The 18,454-nt window shown below is 38.1% G+C and overlaps 2 protein-coding genes across 2 annotated transcripts; one reads left to right on the top strand and one right to left on the bottom strand.

The window, feature by feature from the left end:
* Nucleotides 1-214: 214 nt before the first annotated feature.
* Nucleotides 215-4,568, bottom strand: LOC114351094 (uncharacterized). Its single transcript, XM_028302147.1, has 6 exons — nt 4,470-4,568; nt 3,912-4,115; nt 3,315-3,356; nt 2,680-2,790; nt 1,779-1,893; nt 215-769 (listed from the first exon to the last, which is right to left on the bottom strand). Exons 1-6 carry the CDS (start codon nt 4,566-4,568, stop codon nt 636-638), a joined length of 705 nt encoding a protein of 234 aa, XP_028157948.1. The 3' UTR covers nt 215-635.
* Nucleotides 4,569-12,681: 8,113 nt separating this feature from the next.
* On the top strand, nt 12,682-18,454 carry LOC114351093 (paired mesoderm homeobox protein 2B-like; the record flags this gene model as incomplete). The annotated part of the gene is made up of 2 exons (XM_028302146.1): nt 12,682-12,970; nt 17,441-18,454. Coding segments are annotated over 2 exons (486 nt in total), but the record flags the coding sequence as incomplete, so codon positions are not given.

The raw sequence follows: 18,454 nt of genomic DNA, 5'->3' as shown, positions 1-18,454 counted from the left end.
CAACTATCGGCCAACTAAAAGTTGGTGCTTAACTAAAGGCTTAATGTGTATGGCCTAATAGTGACTTCAAATTCTCGATGTGACGTGTATCGTGTATTTAGGTATCTTCATTTAAGAATTATTTAATCAAAACTCGGTCTATAAATGGGGAAATAAAAACCAGTATTTTTCTTCTTCTTAATTTTGTCATAAATGGGGAAATAAAACCCAAAACTATAATTCCACTGTTTATTTCTCTAATTAATAAATTCGCTTGGGCAGTCACCGTATTGATAAAGATTTTACAACCAAATTGTTCCCTGTATTTAATTTGACGATGAATTTAGTAGAAATAGAACATGTACTTATGACATGGTTTTTGAAAATAAAGGTTACAAATTGATGTTCTTAGATGATGTTGATACTTTGATAGCTAAAGCCAATGATGATGAACCAAAGTATTTGCCTTTCAATAAACAGGTTATCTCAATTGCTCAAGCTAAGTGTCAGTTTGGGGTCATAACTGACTTGACCGATTCGTAGGTCACTGTTGATGTCACTATCAATCAACTGACTAGTATAGGAACAAATGACATTGGCCATGGATCACCAATCTTGAAGACAGCTTGAGCAAAAAGATACTCTATTTGGAGCTCTTATTGGGTCAAAATGGCGTGTTTGGGGTCCTTTTCGTAGTAGCACTTGACGTAGTTCCAGGCCGTCTGGTGGGGGGTGTTCCCTTTGTTGGCTAGGCAGGCGTCGATCACCTTCTCTACCGCTGGTTTGTCAGCTGTGGAAAATATTATAGGTGATTTATTAACACTCAATAATATTAAATTCAATTTTTCAATGATTCTCTTAGTTAATACGTTGGACGCCGAGAGCCTTACAAGGTGAACCTCGAACAATGTGTCTAGTGTCTTGGCAGTCAATGACTTAAGATACCAGTAGCAAAATAATATGAGTTCCAATAAGTGTTCAAACATTTTTGGGCTGATAATAATTTACTTTTAAATACCTATTTTGCTTGATTTTTCCTTGATAACGAAGTGAAAAAAAAGATCGTGTCTGCAACATTCAACTGTTAGATTTTTTATCTAACAGGATAAAAATAGCGTTTGCGCTTTGCATCGATTACAAGTCCGAGAACAAAGACCGATTATAATTCGAGTTTAAATCGATTCCATGTACCATCTACAGCATATCAGTTTACCACAATATGTCGTTCTTAATAAAAGTATGTTCAAAAATATTGCCTCTTATGCCACTAAGATACAGAGTTGAAACATTATGCCCTTATTCAAGCTCGTATCGATCGTATACAAATGCAGGGTAGTCAAATTGCATTATTACGAAGTTATAACTATTAAGTCGATATGGTGCATCAGGTAGATTCGAAGCGATACCTTTAGTAACTTCACTAACACCATCAGAACCTGTTTTAATTACAGTCTTTATTTGTGTAAATCTATGTCAGTACATCAGACTTATGTTTCAAAATAAAATATCACGTATACAACTACCTACTTAAAGATGCTACAGTCACTGCTTGTTTAGCAAATTTTCAGACCAAATATTTGTCGCAAAATAACATCTATTTCAACCTTATTAGATGCCATTCTTATTCTCATCAGCTTGATATTCTTGTCTGTGTAAGCTATTAACCCAACGCCACACGTCCAACGTATGAACCCAGAAAAAAGTATTGGCACTAGCGTTGGAACAAGGTATTTTCTAAATCCACACTGTTGGACCAACGTTGGAGCTAACGTAACCTACAGTAATAGATAAATACATACCTGGGTTAGGAACTTTAGCCAGAGCGACGTCCTTCTTGAACTTGCCCTCCTTGGTCATCAGCTCTGACTTGATCATCATGCAGAGGGCGTACTTCTTCAGGGCATCGTTTTCGGTCTGCAACAATAAGAGGTCATCATCATATCAGCCACAGGCATCCCCCGATAATCTCCAAATTGGCCGATTGGCAGCGGCCTGCATCCAACCATCAGTAAAGAGTTACTTACCTAAATGTATTTTCTTACGTTTCAATTTTACGTAACTTCTATCGTTATAGAAAGGATTAAAGCAGTACCTATACGAAAACTGTGTAAGCCGCAAGCATAATAAGTACACTCTATCATACGCGTACATATAGAAACAGGTTTTTAGCCTATGCGCAGACCATCGATGTCTTGTCGGCCCATAGTTTAGTCGGGCAGTTGATCAGTATGGGCATGTATGGAAGTGCGCACATTACACCGATTTGATTTGGACGATTCTTCATACAAATTAAAAACGGGCCCAACTATCGGCCAACAAAAAATCGATGGTCTTTTTTTTATACACAATGAGGAAGCTCTTGGCCTGTATCTCACCTGATGGTAAGTGACGATCAGGCAAGGTGGAAGCGAGCTTCACCCGGAATCCTCAACCACGGAGGAACTGGCTATCTTACCTCTAACTGCCGGAACACAATAATGCTGTTAACATTGTTGCTATGGCGACAGACTTAGGTAAGATGGTAGCTAGCCAGGCGGACTTAGAACAAGCCCTACCACCAACCAAACCGAACAGAAAAATCTGCCCCCACTGTGAATCGAACCCGGGACCTCTGCATCTGAAGCAGGTGGTCTTACCACTAGACCACAGCGCCTAGACTTACAGTTACAGAAAATGTGTGCATCTGTAATATTGCCTTACCTTGTAATCACCAGTCTTCACCTTGTTCACCAACGCCTCTTCCACCTTCGTCTCCGATAGGCATTCTGACTTGTGCTTCTTCAACTTCTCCTTTTGCTCATCGGTGAAGGACTAAATAAAATAATAATGTCAAGTTACATTTAAATTCAATTTATTTTAGGTTAAAATGAGCTCCGGACTCTACATTTAAGTTCTGGTGGTATAAATCCGCAATTACAATAAATAAAATTAATTGAGCTAGCGACAGTAATTTTGTGTTAGTTCTGTAATTAACTACTTTATTTTATAAAAGTAGATTGGCTGATAGTTAGCCCTAGAATGGGCGCGCTATGAGCATTTTGCCGCCCTTTGCAAAAAAGTGTTAATAATTCGTAAAGCAATAAATTGCCCTCTAAGTGTGAGCTTTTAGTAGCTGCCCCTACGTTCGTTCCTAACTCATTCTGAAAAGCTAAACGCCGCCAAATTCAAATTATTTATTGCATGTCACATTCGTAAGGGTTGGTAGAACATAATTTTGTACATGTGACGCCCAGTGAAGGCGTTGCAAAAACTTAAAAAATAACATTTACATTTATCATTAAACAATTGCATCAACAATCAGTGCATGAATGGCCTTTTGAGGATGAGTTTCTTACCGTCAGGTTACGCCACGCGGCAATTTTCTCACCGTGCGCCCACTCATGTAAGTAAAAATTTGTCTCATAAATTAGACCTTACTTTGTAGTGTATTTATTTTTTTATTTGTTGTAAAGGTTAAAAAAATATTTAAATCAAAGAATTTGAAATTATCACGTGATTATATTGAAAAATAAAAAAATAGCAGATTTTATGACACTATTTAACATTTTATTTACTTCATCATTATTATCATTTCAGCCATAGGAAGTCCACTGCTGAACACATGAACATTGCACACACCTATATGATATATTATACAGCAATATATATTGCCGAAACATAATTGCTATACAAAGGAGCGGCAAAATGCTCCCCACGCGCCCACTGGCGTTACGAAAAAGACGAGCCCNGCGCTACAATTTTTGTTTACAAAAAGTTGAAATAAGTTAGAAATAAAATTCGCCACGAAGGTGACGATGAGAACCGTGGCGATGAGAAATAGCCATTTAATGTTTACGTGACCCAATATTACTTATGTCAAACGCAAAAAGCACATCGCAATAAATAAATCTGTTCAAATTCCAAATCCAAAACGAAATGTGAAAATTCGCTACATAGCTACGAGGAAACAGAAAAAGTTCGTCCATTATATTCGAAAATGCAAGTTCATCTTTGTTCCATAGAGGCGGCCCGTCGGGGAGCATAGGCGACCCGTCAGAAACTATCACGCGAGCGCGATATATGAATATCATAACCGATCCTCCGTTGTCGCACTTGCGGCGAGGGAATGGGGAATCTGATTTGTAGATGGACCGTAGCTGAAATAGATTTTCGCATTTAATGTTCCTGCTCTTTCATGATAGTGCAGCTTTTGATTTTTCAAATGGACGGCAATATTTTGATGTTTTATGTAGAGCAGTATAGCGGCAGATAACGAGTTACAGTTCTTATCTGCAACCACGAAATACCTACATTGTGCATTGACTAAATAGTCCTTTTAATTTATTACCAAATAATTGGTTCTATTCTCGTAAACTGTGTATGAGTTAAGAATTATTTATTTTAGAAAAGGCTCTTTAAATTACAATGATTTAACTAACTTCTACTTATTGATACAAAGTTAGACAGAAGTAATTAATTTCGAAACTGACAGGAACATTAGTAAAATGTACCCGGTCAGCAAGTCGAGGTAGAGCTATTGTGTTAGAACATCTGCCGATCGCTATCGGCGATTTGTCGTGTCGCGTGCGCGATTGCTGATTGCGCTGCATTGTCACGCGGAAGACGCGTGCGCATTCACGGTGATTCGTCAAATCGGTTCAAATCTGTCCTATTTTTAATTAAAATTGAAAGCACTTCAATATCGATACAGATGATTAATCGAGTCCTTGTTAGCTCTATTTGTTGCTACACACACGTAGCCGCCAAACCGAATGTCGTATTTTACCAGAAATGACAAGCATTTTCCGTAAACAAGTTATTAATATAGTCGAGTAAATCGTAAAATCATTTGCGAGCCATCATTAGCACTAGTTCTATCGTGTTTATTTATGATCACAGTGAGGGAAGGGGAGGCTGCTGTAGTGTAATCGAGCGTAAGGCTATGAACGCATCTGTTACGCCCAGAATTCGCACTATTTTTTTATTCATCAGTGTCATCGACAATCCAATGTCCTTTCATGATAAAGGGATAAACTCCAATGAAATCACTATTAGACTTGGACCCCAGAGGGTCTGTTTTAAATTATATTTTTGACTATCATAAAATTTAAAATCATACAAAATGACAATTTTGTATTATGAAATATTTAGCCGATTCACTAATTCACTGTTCAAACTTTTTATTAGTAAACTTTACTGCTGAAGTAATCATAAAAGCTCATTGCGTATAATTAATTTGGTTCAATTCAGTCACTGATAAAATTTTTCTTGCAAAGATAAAAAATTGTGTTTAACTTTTTGTGATTTTGTCTTATAGGTCCTGCATTTTAAGCTTAAAAATTCGGATTACTAATGTTTGGCCAAAAAACGTTTCCCAAATTATCACATGGCAAACAACGTTTCGCAAATTTTCATTTGGCAAATTCTCATTTGGCAAAACAACTTATTGCAAACTTTAAATTCGCAAATGTCTTTTTTGGCATATTATTGTTTAGCAAATTATTGTTTGGCAAAGTATGTTTTGCCAAATGTTTCATTTGGCAAAAATATTTCACGATAAATTATTTACAAAATAATTTGATTGGTGCATAGAATGGAATACAAATTAGCTTGTGGTTATTATTTTGTGTAGTGGGTAGTTAAATATAAAATTTGTTATAAATTTATTTTCATATTTCATTATTTTTATCGAAACTAAATGATTAATTAACAATAGAGGTGATTCTAGCGCTCGGCGGCCGCTGCCGCGGCACGCTTCGCTCGCCTTTGCGCGTTAAGGGTCACTGTTCTAACCTAACCTAACCTACTATTTTCTGCAAAACCTACTTTCGCATCCATACTATTTTCTGCAATCTCTTTGTTTTACATAAAATTCTTGTGAAAACCATGATCATTTGCCTTGTGCTTTGATTTGTGGGTAACGGTGGGTAAGCATGTGAAGTGTCAATTTGACCAAATAAATTATTTGGGATATAATATTTGGCAAAATAAAACATTTGCTATATAAACATTTGCCAAGTAAAATTTAACCAAATGATAATTTGACCAAATGAAATAGTTGCGAAAAGTACATTTGCTAAAAGTTCATTTGGGAAATGAAACTTTGGCGATAAGTTGTTTGCGAAGTGAAATTTGGCGAAAAGTAATTTGGCCAAACGGAAGGATACCTAAAAATTCTGCAACGCACAGCGTAGCTCTGTCATTTGTTTCATATTATATTTAGTTGTTGTTTTGTTTACACAAGCCAATCAAATAAGATGAGTTGCGTCAGCACACCTGTCATCATAAACGCTGTCGAATACTCGGTGCCGACATACGGCTTGAATAAACGATGCATTCATCTCTTTATTATGATGTGTTAATCCAGGATTATCAGCAAATGTTAACACATGTTACCAGTTAGTAAAAAAAATATAGCAGTTGCTAAACGACGTAGCTTATCATTTATTCCCGTACCGTTTTGAACTCTATTATCAGATGTTTTGAGGCGCGTTTTTTGTGTCGCGGCGAAGGCGATAGAATTGGCCGGATTATTGAGGGTAGCTAATATTATTCCGGGCCGTTCGGAGTTGCCTTTTCATCCGCTGAGTATAAACATAGGGGTGTGTTCGCGGTGTTTGATCGCGTTTGTCGGCCACGCCAAAGATTGATTTAAGTTCGTTTCTTGTAGGCGATCGTTTAGCAGTTTCGGTATATCAATTCGTATTTTGTTTTGAGTATGGGTTTGGGTTTGGGTGACTTTATTTCTTTTATTTAATATACATACGTACTACTATTCATTCAGTATATTTTGTTAAAAATATAATGATAATGTAAGTTTGTAGTACCTAAGTACGTATGATACAGGTTAGGACTGATGTTGTACCTAGTAGGTAAATAATATTTCGAAAACTTTTAAGCCATTAATTATTGTTAAAGGGTTTTCTTTACAAACTTCCTCTATTCTGTGAATCATATCTCGGGTGTACCTAACCACAGAAATACAACTAGAATCTGTTATATCTTGACCTCAATAGCTACGGGAACAATCGTACATAGCTGCAGTGTTAGTTCCGACAGCCTCCAGCCGTGCGGCGGCCCGAGGCGAGGTGCGGCAAGCGTCAATATTTGCCGGCCCTGGCAGGCTAATGAATACAATTAGATCATTCCGCGCGGCTGTACGTTTTTCATACGCCTCGAGGGCCGCCCTCTGACGTGTCAAATAAAGACGACCCGCCCTATGTACATAGCGCTAGTTGACAGCGCAAATATAGAGTTTTTGGCAGCTGGGATTTAAGGTGTACAAAATTAATTAGGTACGACTCGCAAACTGGAGATTTGGTTGGACTCAGAAAATTGGGACGCCTTTTATAAATTTTAGTTTCTTTTTCGTTTAAATGGTGTATTTCTATTTCAGTTTTCAATGTACAAACCCTTCGCTTTTTATCACATTAATAAATACAACGCAAATGTTATTCACTTGTCACGCCATTAAAATGATAGTCAGTATTCATGAACTCCGCATACTTATAACACTTCTGAATGGATCATAAGTTAATCCATGAAAGCACCGGACAAACCCTCTAGTTTCCGCTACGTTTGATTTGCACTAAACATTTTTTATGGTGAAGCGCTAAATAATAGGCTCAACACATGACACTCCCCTAAGCTAATTTGATGAAAAATGACTCAGGATAGCAAGTCTGTTGTACAAAGCGATATAAATGTTTAATTAGGAGTAGAACGTCAGCGGGTGCATCCTCGTGTTTTAGTTTTGCTACGTTCATTAGAAAGCCAAAGTCAAAGTTGTAAAATCGCCGAGTGGAGTCAACGCGGCCGCTGTATCGAAGCTAGGGTTGAAAACTGCGAGTTCAAATATACAATAGTAATATTATTTCAGAAATAAAATAAAAATAAAATTGTGGGATATTTTTAGAACAGATTTTTTTTCCATTTGCTCGCCAAGTGCTCTATGGAATTTTAATGCTGAAATTTTATTAAAGATAAGTAGGTACGTTCTTCATTTTTGTAAATAAAAATCAAGAACAAATAATACAGTTGAATAGGGATTTTGGTGTGTAATCGTAGTAGGTATAACGAATGTGTTGGTACATTCAAATCTTTATAATTTCATACTTACACTTTTCGTTTAAAACTATATCTGATGTTGTAGTATTTTAATATAGATTCAACATTTACAAGCAATAACAACCATAGATGTATGCTGAAAAAATAGACTCTAGTTGAATAGGGATTTTGGTGTGTGATCGTAGTAGGTATAAATGAATGTGTTGGTATATTGACATCTTTATAATTTCATACTTACACTTTTCGTTTAATGACTATATCTGATGTTGTAGTATTTTAATATAGATTCACCTTTTACAAGAAATAACAATCACAGATGTATGCTCGAAAAAATAGACTCTATTCGTAGAAATCCAACTGTCTTGGCTCTTAGAAATGTAGTCTCTATTATTTACGGTAAAATTGTATTTTGTTTTATTTAGCCAAATACTTATCAGTCTGTCGGTAGCCCTGTCCCAAGTAAGGTTGAGCTACCCGCTGAATACATTAGCCGTGTTGGTGTTTGCCGCGCCAGCGCCACATGGCTACGTCGCTCTGTTTATTTTAATACCCAGCCATTGTTGTCGCTGTTTGCCGAGGGAACTCTATTAAAGTACCCCTTATGACGATTGTATAGACCACCTTCTGTCAGACATACTGTTAAATTAAGGGCGATTCATTGTAACGAGATTTAAAAACAGTATTTATTTAGGGCATTCCTTAAACTATGTCTAAATATTTTTACCACCTTCACCGTTGTCAAATTAAAAAAACGGATCCTAAAATCAATTAAGATTTCAGTATTATCTGGAAAATGTCCCGAGATTTAGTAACATTAATGCAAATAGAAAATTGATATGATTTTAGACTCCATGGAACTTTTGACTCTGTAAAGTTATAAGTTACACATTATTCAAGTACCTAAACGTTTTTCAAGTTTATACAACTTATTCTGAAATAGAGATAAAATAATAAAGTTTAAAAGAGTTGTTAATAAATCATTGTCCAATTAGAGTAGGTACGTTATCTGATGGATCCATCTGAGATGGCATCTGCGGAGCGCGTGCATCTCGTGTTTAATTACATTTGTCGAAGCGCCCCCGCCCCCGCCCGCCCTCGCTCCGGAGGCCATTCGGTTCATTTGCAAAGTGCATTTCGATGCCACGCTCAATTGTTCCGACCCTGCGCTTAATTGCCCACCCGTTATTTATTATTGACATTCCGCCTGCACATTCATGTGCAACTATCGAACACCATTCATTTACGATTCCACTAAAATAGATCATCAAATCGGAATGTCACGGCTGGAGAGCCGAACCGAAATCGGTCGCCGCAAGGAAAATTTGACGAAATATTTACGAGAAGCAAGCCACACATTCGATAAACATCGCATCGTTTATTTGCCTCGGGCCCACGCTCGGCTTCGTCGACTTCGCATTCCGCTCGCCGTCGTATCGGTTCTCATTTGTATTGGCGGCGGTTCTTGTATTATTTGTTTGTTTGCGGATGCCGCATACGCTTTGATTTTTTCCAATTCGGAAATAATGCGGAAGGCGTGGAGCCCGGGGCATCGGGCGACCGGCCGGGCCGGAGCGATCGCGAGCGCCAATCAAGCGAATTGGCGTGTTCGTTAGTCGCGACGAGCTTGCCGCTTGGTTACCCGGGCACGTACGTGGGACCTTTCCACTCGGAAGCACTGATTTTCTCTTAGATAGGATCCAACAGAATTATGAACTTCAGCAATCTTCCGCTTGATTTGAAGAACAAATGTATCTCGAATACGCTCATAGAGACAACGGGTTTTGTTTACTTACGATTCTCTTCTCTTTGATCTTCAATATTTTTGTTAAGAGTCTGTATTTAAAACAATGTGGTCTAGCTTAATAAACCCCTACTTAATTACCGACAAAAGAAAATAGTAGGTATGAGCTAATAATAACCTTCGACGAATAGATTGGTACAGTATCTACCTACTGAAAAGAAAAACTATGTATGCTGTAATTTTTATCAGCGGTGCATACAGGAAATGAAGGAGGTGTATTTCTAGTTTTTACTGCTAAAACTATTTGCCTAACTAATGCCTATAACTTATATTGATAGTCATGTTTCATCGCAATTTCGTAGTACTCGTAAACGAGTATTTGTTGACAACGATTTAAATAGAAGATTTGTGGTAATAGTGGGAATAACTCATGTTACAATTTTAGGTGTTGTAAAGCTACATGCTGCTAATGATGCTGAGCACCTCGTCACGTGAGTTAATGGCAAATTAAATCATAATGATTTATGTTGACGACACATTCCGCGTGTGGGATATTTGGACCATTCCGCGTCCATTAGCGATATAATTGGTATCAAGTGTCGGTAATGGCTCGTCAGGCTGTCATATTTGAGGTGATGTTTAAGTTCACTGGGATGGGAACACGGGAACGTGTTCAGAAGAAGGTCGTCGCTCTAATATTGGAAGAATTATGAATTGACTACTGAATTAATTAATTCTCGAAAAATAACAATAGTGTCTATGCGTAAGACGAATTGAAAATATTACTAAGAATAGTAATTTAAATGACTACTCGTAAATACTTAGTTTAGTAGATAGGTACAACTTTATCACCATACCCCAAACTTAGTAAAGCTTTCAATCATTTTTTAGTTAAACAAAATATGTGTGTAATTTATACTTTAAGCACATATTTACATGTTATGTAGCCTTTAAATTATAATAAAACGTCTGTGACTGCGAATCTTGAACAAAATAAAAAGTCTTTGATGTTTTCTCTTTGTTAAATTAAAAAAAAAATGTTTTACGACTTTCGCACGAGTATTTCGATCCGAATCCGTATATGATGCATGTCGATGCGTGGGCCTCCAGGCTACAAAGCACAGCTGCGCACGCGCTGACATACGGCTGACGTGAGTGCAGCATTGCCATATATCTTGCGCCTCAATGTCATGACCACTGACTGCTGCACAAATTATGACGCGGTAAATATAGACAGCATGCAAGGATTTGTTTTGTGACTATGCGGAAATGACAGTGGTAGCAAACCACATCAGTCATAATATCTTTAGAAGCTTTTATTTAATTTACATTGTAAAGTAAACAGACATATTACCATCGATATTAAATTCAATATCATTGATACAAAAACTTGCAATGAATTTTTACCAACTTGAAATGCTTAAAGTTGGTAATTCAGAGTCAACTTTGTCTTTAAAGACAGCGACTCTACATTTTTAGATCAGTGCAACAAACGTTTTAAATAATAAACTAAATTATCTTTGATGTTACGAACGCATATAGATTACTTAGATAAAATTAAATTAAGGCTCCTGAGAGCACCAACCTTAACAACTGGACCACAAAGACGTCACCGTTGATGACGAAATAATTTGATTAGCTTGCACACCGATTACTAAGTAGGTATTTTTAGTGTGTGGACATTCTAGTTTCAGAACCAATAATGGTGTTTCAACCGCCTGTCTTGTAGCACCATTAATAAACCTCGGAATCTTTCTAGAACGCCAGTAGGTCATTAACGTTTGTCATGATCATTGCCAAGGCGAATTTGCGCAGACTTCTGTAGGCGTCCAGCATTATGTATTGTACATACAACTATGTATTCAGTGGGCTGGAGACGGCTTTATTTATTTGAATTGGCCCACGTACATTCTATTTCGCTATAACAAATTAATGATAATTTGTATGAACACGAGCCTGTAAATATGGTCGTTTGTCTTTTTAGTCATGCACCCAATTATGAACTAAGCCAAAGGTCACTAAACATTGATGGAATGCCACTGGCTCACACAAAACTACTTGAAATATTTTCAAATAAAAAGTAGGTATTCTTCTGAAACTCAAGCGTCAGAGCCGTAAACTTTATTAAGCTCTGGTAGTTTATTAGTACGTTGTATTCATGCATACTTAGCATTTCATTTGTTTCGGGTCACAAGCATGCAAATGAAGGAGCATAAAGGTGAGCAAACATCATCAGAGCGCGCCGCGATGAGTAAATAGAGCGTGCGTATGATTGTGCCGGCCGCCCGCCCATACCTGCGACGCATTTTTTACTCGCAACTGCCCAATCAGCGCCAGTGGCAGTTGCAATTATCTCTCGCACCAAATCGAATTATGATCAATTCGGATTTGCGCGCATTCGAACGAATATAAAACGGTTTGCATTAAAATTTGGCGCGCGATGCACGGGATGCGTTCCCATTAGTCGGGTCGAGCGCTTTGTTTGTCCACTCGAGCCCGTGTGCGCTTGTGTTTCATTACCTTTTTTGTTGTTTCCAGCTTTGTTTACGATGCCTTTCGCATCATTGGCTTACAGATTTTAATTTGAGTATAAAATATTTCATTTTGAATGTACGCTGATAAATCACGGTCGCAACGAAAATAGTGGGAATTGTTTTGGTGGGAGGTCGGTCTGTCAAATTCAAGGAAAATTAATGGGTGGAGCCATTACATTCGACGTTATTTTGTGATATTTTATTCAAATTTATTACTTACAGCAAAGTAACTATAGTGTTATTGGGACGTTAAAGCTTTCATGTAAAATGGAATAGTAGTCTCCAAAGTAATGTATCATTCGTTGCGAAGTATTTTACATCCTATGTTTAGGATATTTTGACGCGAGTTACTCATAGCTAAAACAAATGACTGTTAAATAACTGATCTTCTCGAGCCCTCGTCTTCATCAAGTTGCTCTAATCTATTTCAAATACGGTTGTTCTTTTGTTTTCCAGGTGTGGTTCCAGAACAGGCGGGCCAAGTTCCGCAAGCAGGAGCGCCTCGCGCAGCAGAAGGCGGGTGAGGCCCCTGTGAAGGCGGAGGGCAAACGCGACAAGCCCGCGTCCCCCGCGTCGTCCCCGCACCCCGCGCCGGCGCCCGCGCCGCAGCCCGCGCACCACGCGCTGCCGCACCTATCCCCGACCGACTTGAAGCCTATCACTTCAACAGGTAATAAACATGAGAAGTCCTAGTTTTTGTGGCAGCGAATATAAGTTTCCAATTAGATTCTTGTATAGCCGGCTCATTTGGAAACACTCTATTTCACCTTCTTTAAATTCTGTTTCCTTTCTGCTTTGTTTACCTTACATTAAAAGCCTATCAGATGTAGGTACACGTGTATGGGCCCAATCAGTGCACTTTCTTGTTCACAATCGGACGCATGTTCGCCGTGCAGTCTGAATCCATGAAAACGTAACGAACGCAAAGCTCGAGCCATCTCGAGTCGACTTCGCCAGTCTTATAAATATACAGCATCTCTTCTTCTTGCGAAATATTGACAAATTAGGGCACGATAACATCATTTAATTGCCTCGTAGCACTCGTAGAATTGTAGCAACTATTTACAGTTCTCAGTAGTCTGACTATAAAAATAAAATTAAAAGTGTTTTGAAAAATAAATATCATCGAAATAGTTAGCCGTTTCATCTATAGCGTATTTAGAGTAACGTATAAATAAGTGGTTACAATAAAATCAAGCAGCGCACCCATAAATTGCAGTAAGTGCGTGATAAAATATTCGGCGCGCATTTCTAATTTTACGATTAAAATAAGGCGCGGTGGGCAGGTAGGCGCTGGCGAACGACTCTCTCACAGATATCGGGCACGGGACCTTGAACATTAGCTTATTAGTTATTATGTTTTCCAAATATCTTACACATAGTTTACATACAGGTGTTTTCACACAGTTTTCTACGATAATAGTGTAAAACAAAGTTTTGATAAATAACGACGCCCAAATAAGAGCAGTATTTTAATCAGCGAAGTAATCGTGCCAACATTTTTATGTCATGTACCTAATTCCAATTAATAACGATGTTAATAAGTAAATACTTGAAGTAAGTTAAAGGATGAATAAAAGATGCTGAAGTGAATGATACGTGCGTCACTCGTGCGTTACAGAAAAACATCTGAAAGACGTTTCGAAGCTTTGAAAGAGAATGTATTGACCCACTTAAGAGCGTTGTAGCAAAAAGTTGGCGTTCGAATTTTAGGTTTTTATTGCTTGACGTCGCGCAGTGAGTGCGCAAACTGCATTTATCTGTACAATTTCAACGCTGCGTCGACTAAACGATCTTAATCCGTAGTTGTATCGTACCTAAGACAGTACATCATACATAATAATAAAGAAATAATGTATAATTTACCTATTTGATTTATTCTCAGATCAGACTTTTAGCAAAATCAAGTTACGTAATTAATGTATTTTTTACACTAGTAAATCCCGCGACAAGTTTTTAATCTTTAAATTGAGTAAAGTAATAAGTTATTCTAATGAATACATTCTATCTTCTTACTTAGAAATAAATTTGTTGTAATATTAGTTCAAAGTTGTGCCTTCGCGAGTTACCTAGAAATCGGGCTTTCGAAATTCGCTGTTTTCGTAGGCAAACATCCAATTTGAACGAGATTTTGTCAATAGACATTCCGTAAAAACGTATGATAATTACGATGATATAAGTCAAAAGAAGCTATAACAATAAATTATATGACTAAAATCATTTCGAAATCTGCCAAATTCTCGATTTCTGCATGAAAAATGTGACAACGCTCTTAAATAGAAGGTAGAATTTATCATTGAAGTCATCCGGTATAATGTTACAATAAGAGACGTAGTAAAATCTATACATGTAACACTGAAACATGTAAAGAGGTGGCGAGAGTATTATCGAAGCGAAACTTTCGTCAGTTTTAAACTTGTTGATACGCCGCTCGTGTGAGGCAACGTCTATTTTCGCCCGATTATTTTGGTTGTAGTATGACGAGTACAATGAAAAATTACACTTTTTCCTTTTCGTCAGAATACTGGTTTTTTGCAAATGTCGACCCACGCTAATTGGTGACAACTGTCTAATTAATGGCGTCTTCTTTCATGTTTAAAACTCTAACGGCTACAGACTATTAAAAAAAAGTTAGAAAATAAGTTTTAAAAATTAAAAACACCTAAATGTTTCTTCTGCCGAGTAAGAAACAATGATGATAGCGGTTTTGTTAATATTTGACTCAAGAATATACGAACATATTCGTATTGCAATAAGTCTCTACCTCTACATTAAAGTATGAGCCTGACTGAATTTAATCTTAAATTATTTACCTAAAACTGATGCTATTCCTAGTGCATATACCACCTCCGAACAACTCCATTATTAACGACACTTAACACTTACAAATATTTATGGTAATTATTTGTTTGTAAACATTAATATGTAGATTTGTATACAGCCTGTTTCGTTAACTGTTTAAATTAATAAAACAAATTCGGTTGTCGTTATGTCATAACAATGAAAACAACATGTTGCTAAGGTAAAATATGACACAAAAAAAAATGAAAAACGAAACCTATTCACCACACACAGCATGCCTACCGCAGAGGTAAATCTACGGAAACAGCCCTGATCAGCCTGATTGACAGGGTCGAAAAGGCACTGGAAGACAAGGAAATCGCGCTTTGCGCATTTCTAGACATAGAGGGAGCTTTTGACAACACTCCTACTACACTGCTGGTCGAAGGTCTGGTTGCAAAAAGCCTTGACCTGACGACCACGAGATGGGTGGAGTCGATGCTCTCCAACAGGAGAGCTAAGGTATCTCTGCTTCAAACCACTATGGAAGTTACAACCACCAGAGGATGCCCGCAAGGGGGCGTGCTTTCGCCCCTTCTCTGGACTCTGGCGGTTGATACACTACTGTATAAAATGGCCGACCTCAACATTGACACTCAAGGGTACGCTGACGACCTTGTTGTCATAGTAAGGGGCTTCTGCCAAAGTACAATATCTTCCATAATGCAAAGAGCGCTAAACACCATAGGTGGGTGGTGCAAAAGAAACAGTTTATCAGTTAACGCTGATAAAACTGTCATTATTCCATTTACCAGGCGTAGACAGTTGAACAAACTAGTCAAACCCTCTCTAAATGGAAAAGAGATCGAGTTTTCCACGGAAGTCAAATATCTGGGCGTCACTATCGACCAAAAAAAAAAAAAAAAAAAAAAAAATATGACACGCCTCCGCCGCGATTCCTGTGGTTTTGAGCATAGAATGGAGTCTACTCCTTTTGGAAGACTTGTTAATACCTACTTCGGATATATTAACAAGTCTTTACAAGCTTTTAACAACCATTTTTTACACCCTGTATATTTATTTAAGCTTCACTCTACAGACTAGCTGGAAATGAGAATGTAATCACTAATTCCAATTCCAACGATTCCAGAAGTATAAACAGCAAGGCTGTTTGATGGTGCAGAAGTTAATTACCGCGTTACCAATACACACAGGCACGCCGCGCGGAAAATGTTTCGTTAAACGCGTGAAATTCCGTTGCGATATTTTTACTCCAGCACGATATCATGACTATTTTTAGCACATACGAGTATTCACCAAATCTCTCTTACATTGATTGCCGAAATTTAGCCGAATGACTCACCCGCACAAAATATCCGACCAATCGGCAACCCGATTGTACTATTTTAGTGCCCAGGTTTGCGTGGGCGAACATAACAAGGATTTTGATGAGATAAACAAGTCACACCGAATAAGTGTACCTACATTAAATATAGCATCTTCATCATGGACACTTTGACGATAGCGGGTCACGCGCTTTACGTAAATAAGTAGGCAGTTTCGCTACAAGATCAAAGATTTAGGAAAGCTTTTCATACTACGGAATAAAAAGCTTTTTTATTGTCTACCTGAACAAACTTCGGGAAATCGATCAACTTCACGGTTGTTATTCCAAAGAATTTAAGCGTTTGTGCCTTTTTAAAGTCTACAGTAGTGCACGTGCTAAAAGTGTTGCTTCCTTCCTATGGAAAGCTTTCGGCCCAATATAGAGCTTTTGACTTCCAATCATAATCTTCTAACAAACCATAAACTATCTTGACACCGGTAGCACAAAACATAAATGTAGGAAGTGTTAGTAATGAGCTTGAGTGTGAACGGTGTGTTTATTGGTGCACATTATATTGCAAGTTTGTGTTAAGACTGCGGTTACTTTGTAACGTATCAGTGCGGGCACGGCTGTGGGCACAATGGCACAACACGGCTTACCGGCTAATGGCGGACTTGCGGGCGCATTAATCACATTACGCCCCCCGCAGCCGCCGCCGCCAGATTTTCACTTCGGCTCATTTGCGCTAATTGTGCGCGCGATTGTCACTCAGGCTTGAATAAACAACGGAGCCGCGCGGCAAGGATTAGGTGATTAGCGCTTAATTGCGTTACCACGATTATTTCATATTCGCCCGTCGAGCTGCAGTCTGATTTCATATCCGAGCAGATTTGTATGCAGGAGTTTCAATTGTTTGGCGTGCTTAATGCAGCAGTTTTGTAGCTCGTCGAACAATTTAAGTGTTATGTCCAGTGGTTTTGCCACAAAGAGCGGCATTGGAAAGGTTCTAATGTTGTATTTTTTGTTTTGCAGCGAATAAGTTGTGTGACGAGCTGAACGGAGGCGGAGGAGGGATGCCTCCGGTGTCGGGTGCCGGCGGCAAGTGGTCCGGCGGGTGCGGGTTGCTGCGCCAGCCCTCCGGGTTCCCTCTCCTGGGAGTGGCGCCGCCCAACTATCTGCTCTCGGACCACCTGGGCACCCTCGCTAAGACGAACAACCATCTTTTCTAATGGGCGTAAGGTCGCCCCGTTGAGTCACGCACCACCGCGCCGAGTCCGCGGGAGCGCCGCTCGCGGTCACGCGTCCCTACTCGACCTCGCATTCCATGTGACATTCCACGTGTCGGACGCTGTCGAACTTTCCTTCGAATAGGAAAACAAAAACGCTTAAAGTGACTGAACACAGTGAAAATTGTTTATCAAGTGCCAAAACGTGTCCACTAAATCGTATTACACAATAATGAACGTTGAAAATCATTTTTAGGTTCGCCTCTATTGTAATGATGTGTTTCATGTGCGATTGCACAGACAAGGGTGTATAGCTTAAAGTAAATCTACTTATAAGTGTAATTTAACTAAGTATTAAAAATATTAGTCAAATGAATGGAAAATAAAACTTTGTGTGATATTTAATGTATGTAAATAATATTTCCAACGTTGTATACGTTTATCAAGTATACTTAAATTTAGATGAAAGTAAACAAACCATTCCAATTTTGAAACTAAATAGAGGTTTAATAATTATTTATTTGTATTTACGTAGATTTTGAACAGTCTGATCAGTTCTAGTCATGGTATTTTATTTAGTCAAGTAAATAATTTTAAGTTATCGCACGACACGCAGTATTTTTAATTAAATAAACATGAAGATTATTAGTTATTTTAAAATAGTTATTAAATATAAATACTGTCGGGAATGGCATGGGACAACTTTGTAAATATGTAATAAATGAAAGACATTGTACATAAGTGCATAGTGACTGTACCCGAGTGTATGTAATTAAATTGACGAATTTGTCGAAGAGTGTTTTAATAAAGAGAATAATAA

Source organism: Ostrinia furnacalis, unplaced genomic scaffold (assembly GCF_004193835.3).
Source record: "Ostrinia furnacalis isolate ACB-3 unplaced genomic scaffold, ASM419383v2 OfSCF1084, whole genome shotgun sequence".
In the NCBI taxonomy this organism is placed as follows: domain Eukaryota; kingdom Metazoa; phylum Arthropoda; class Insecta; order Lepidoptera; family Crambidae; genus Ostrinia; species Ostrinia furnacalis.
The sequence above is the reverse complement of the archived record's forward strand: the minus strand, read 5'-3'. Positions and strand labels throughout refer to the sequence as shown.

Bases quoted from the DNA above. Each gene is read 5' to 3' on its own strand.
- LOC114351094 (XM_028302147.1), bottom strand. From the start codon at position 4,568: ATGCAGCGCAATCAGCAATCGCGCACGCGACACGACAAATCGCCGATA. The intron at 3,357-3,911 runs GTAGCGAATTTT...TACTTACATGAG, and splicing joins TTCTGTTTCCTCGTAGCTAT to TGGGCGCACGGTGAGAAAAT. The intron at 2,791-3,314 runs GTAAGAAACTCA...TATTTTATTTAG, and splicing joins CCGCGTGGCGTAACCTGACG to TCCTTCACCGATGAGCAAAA.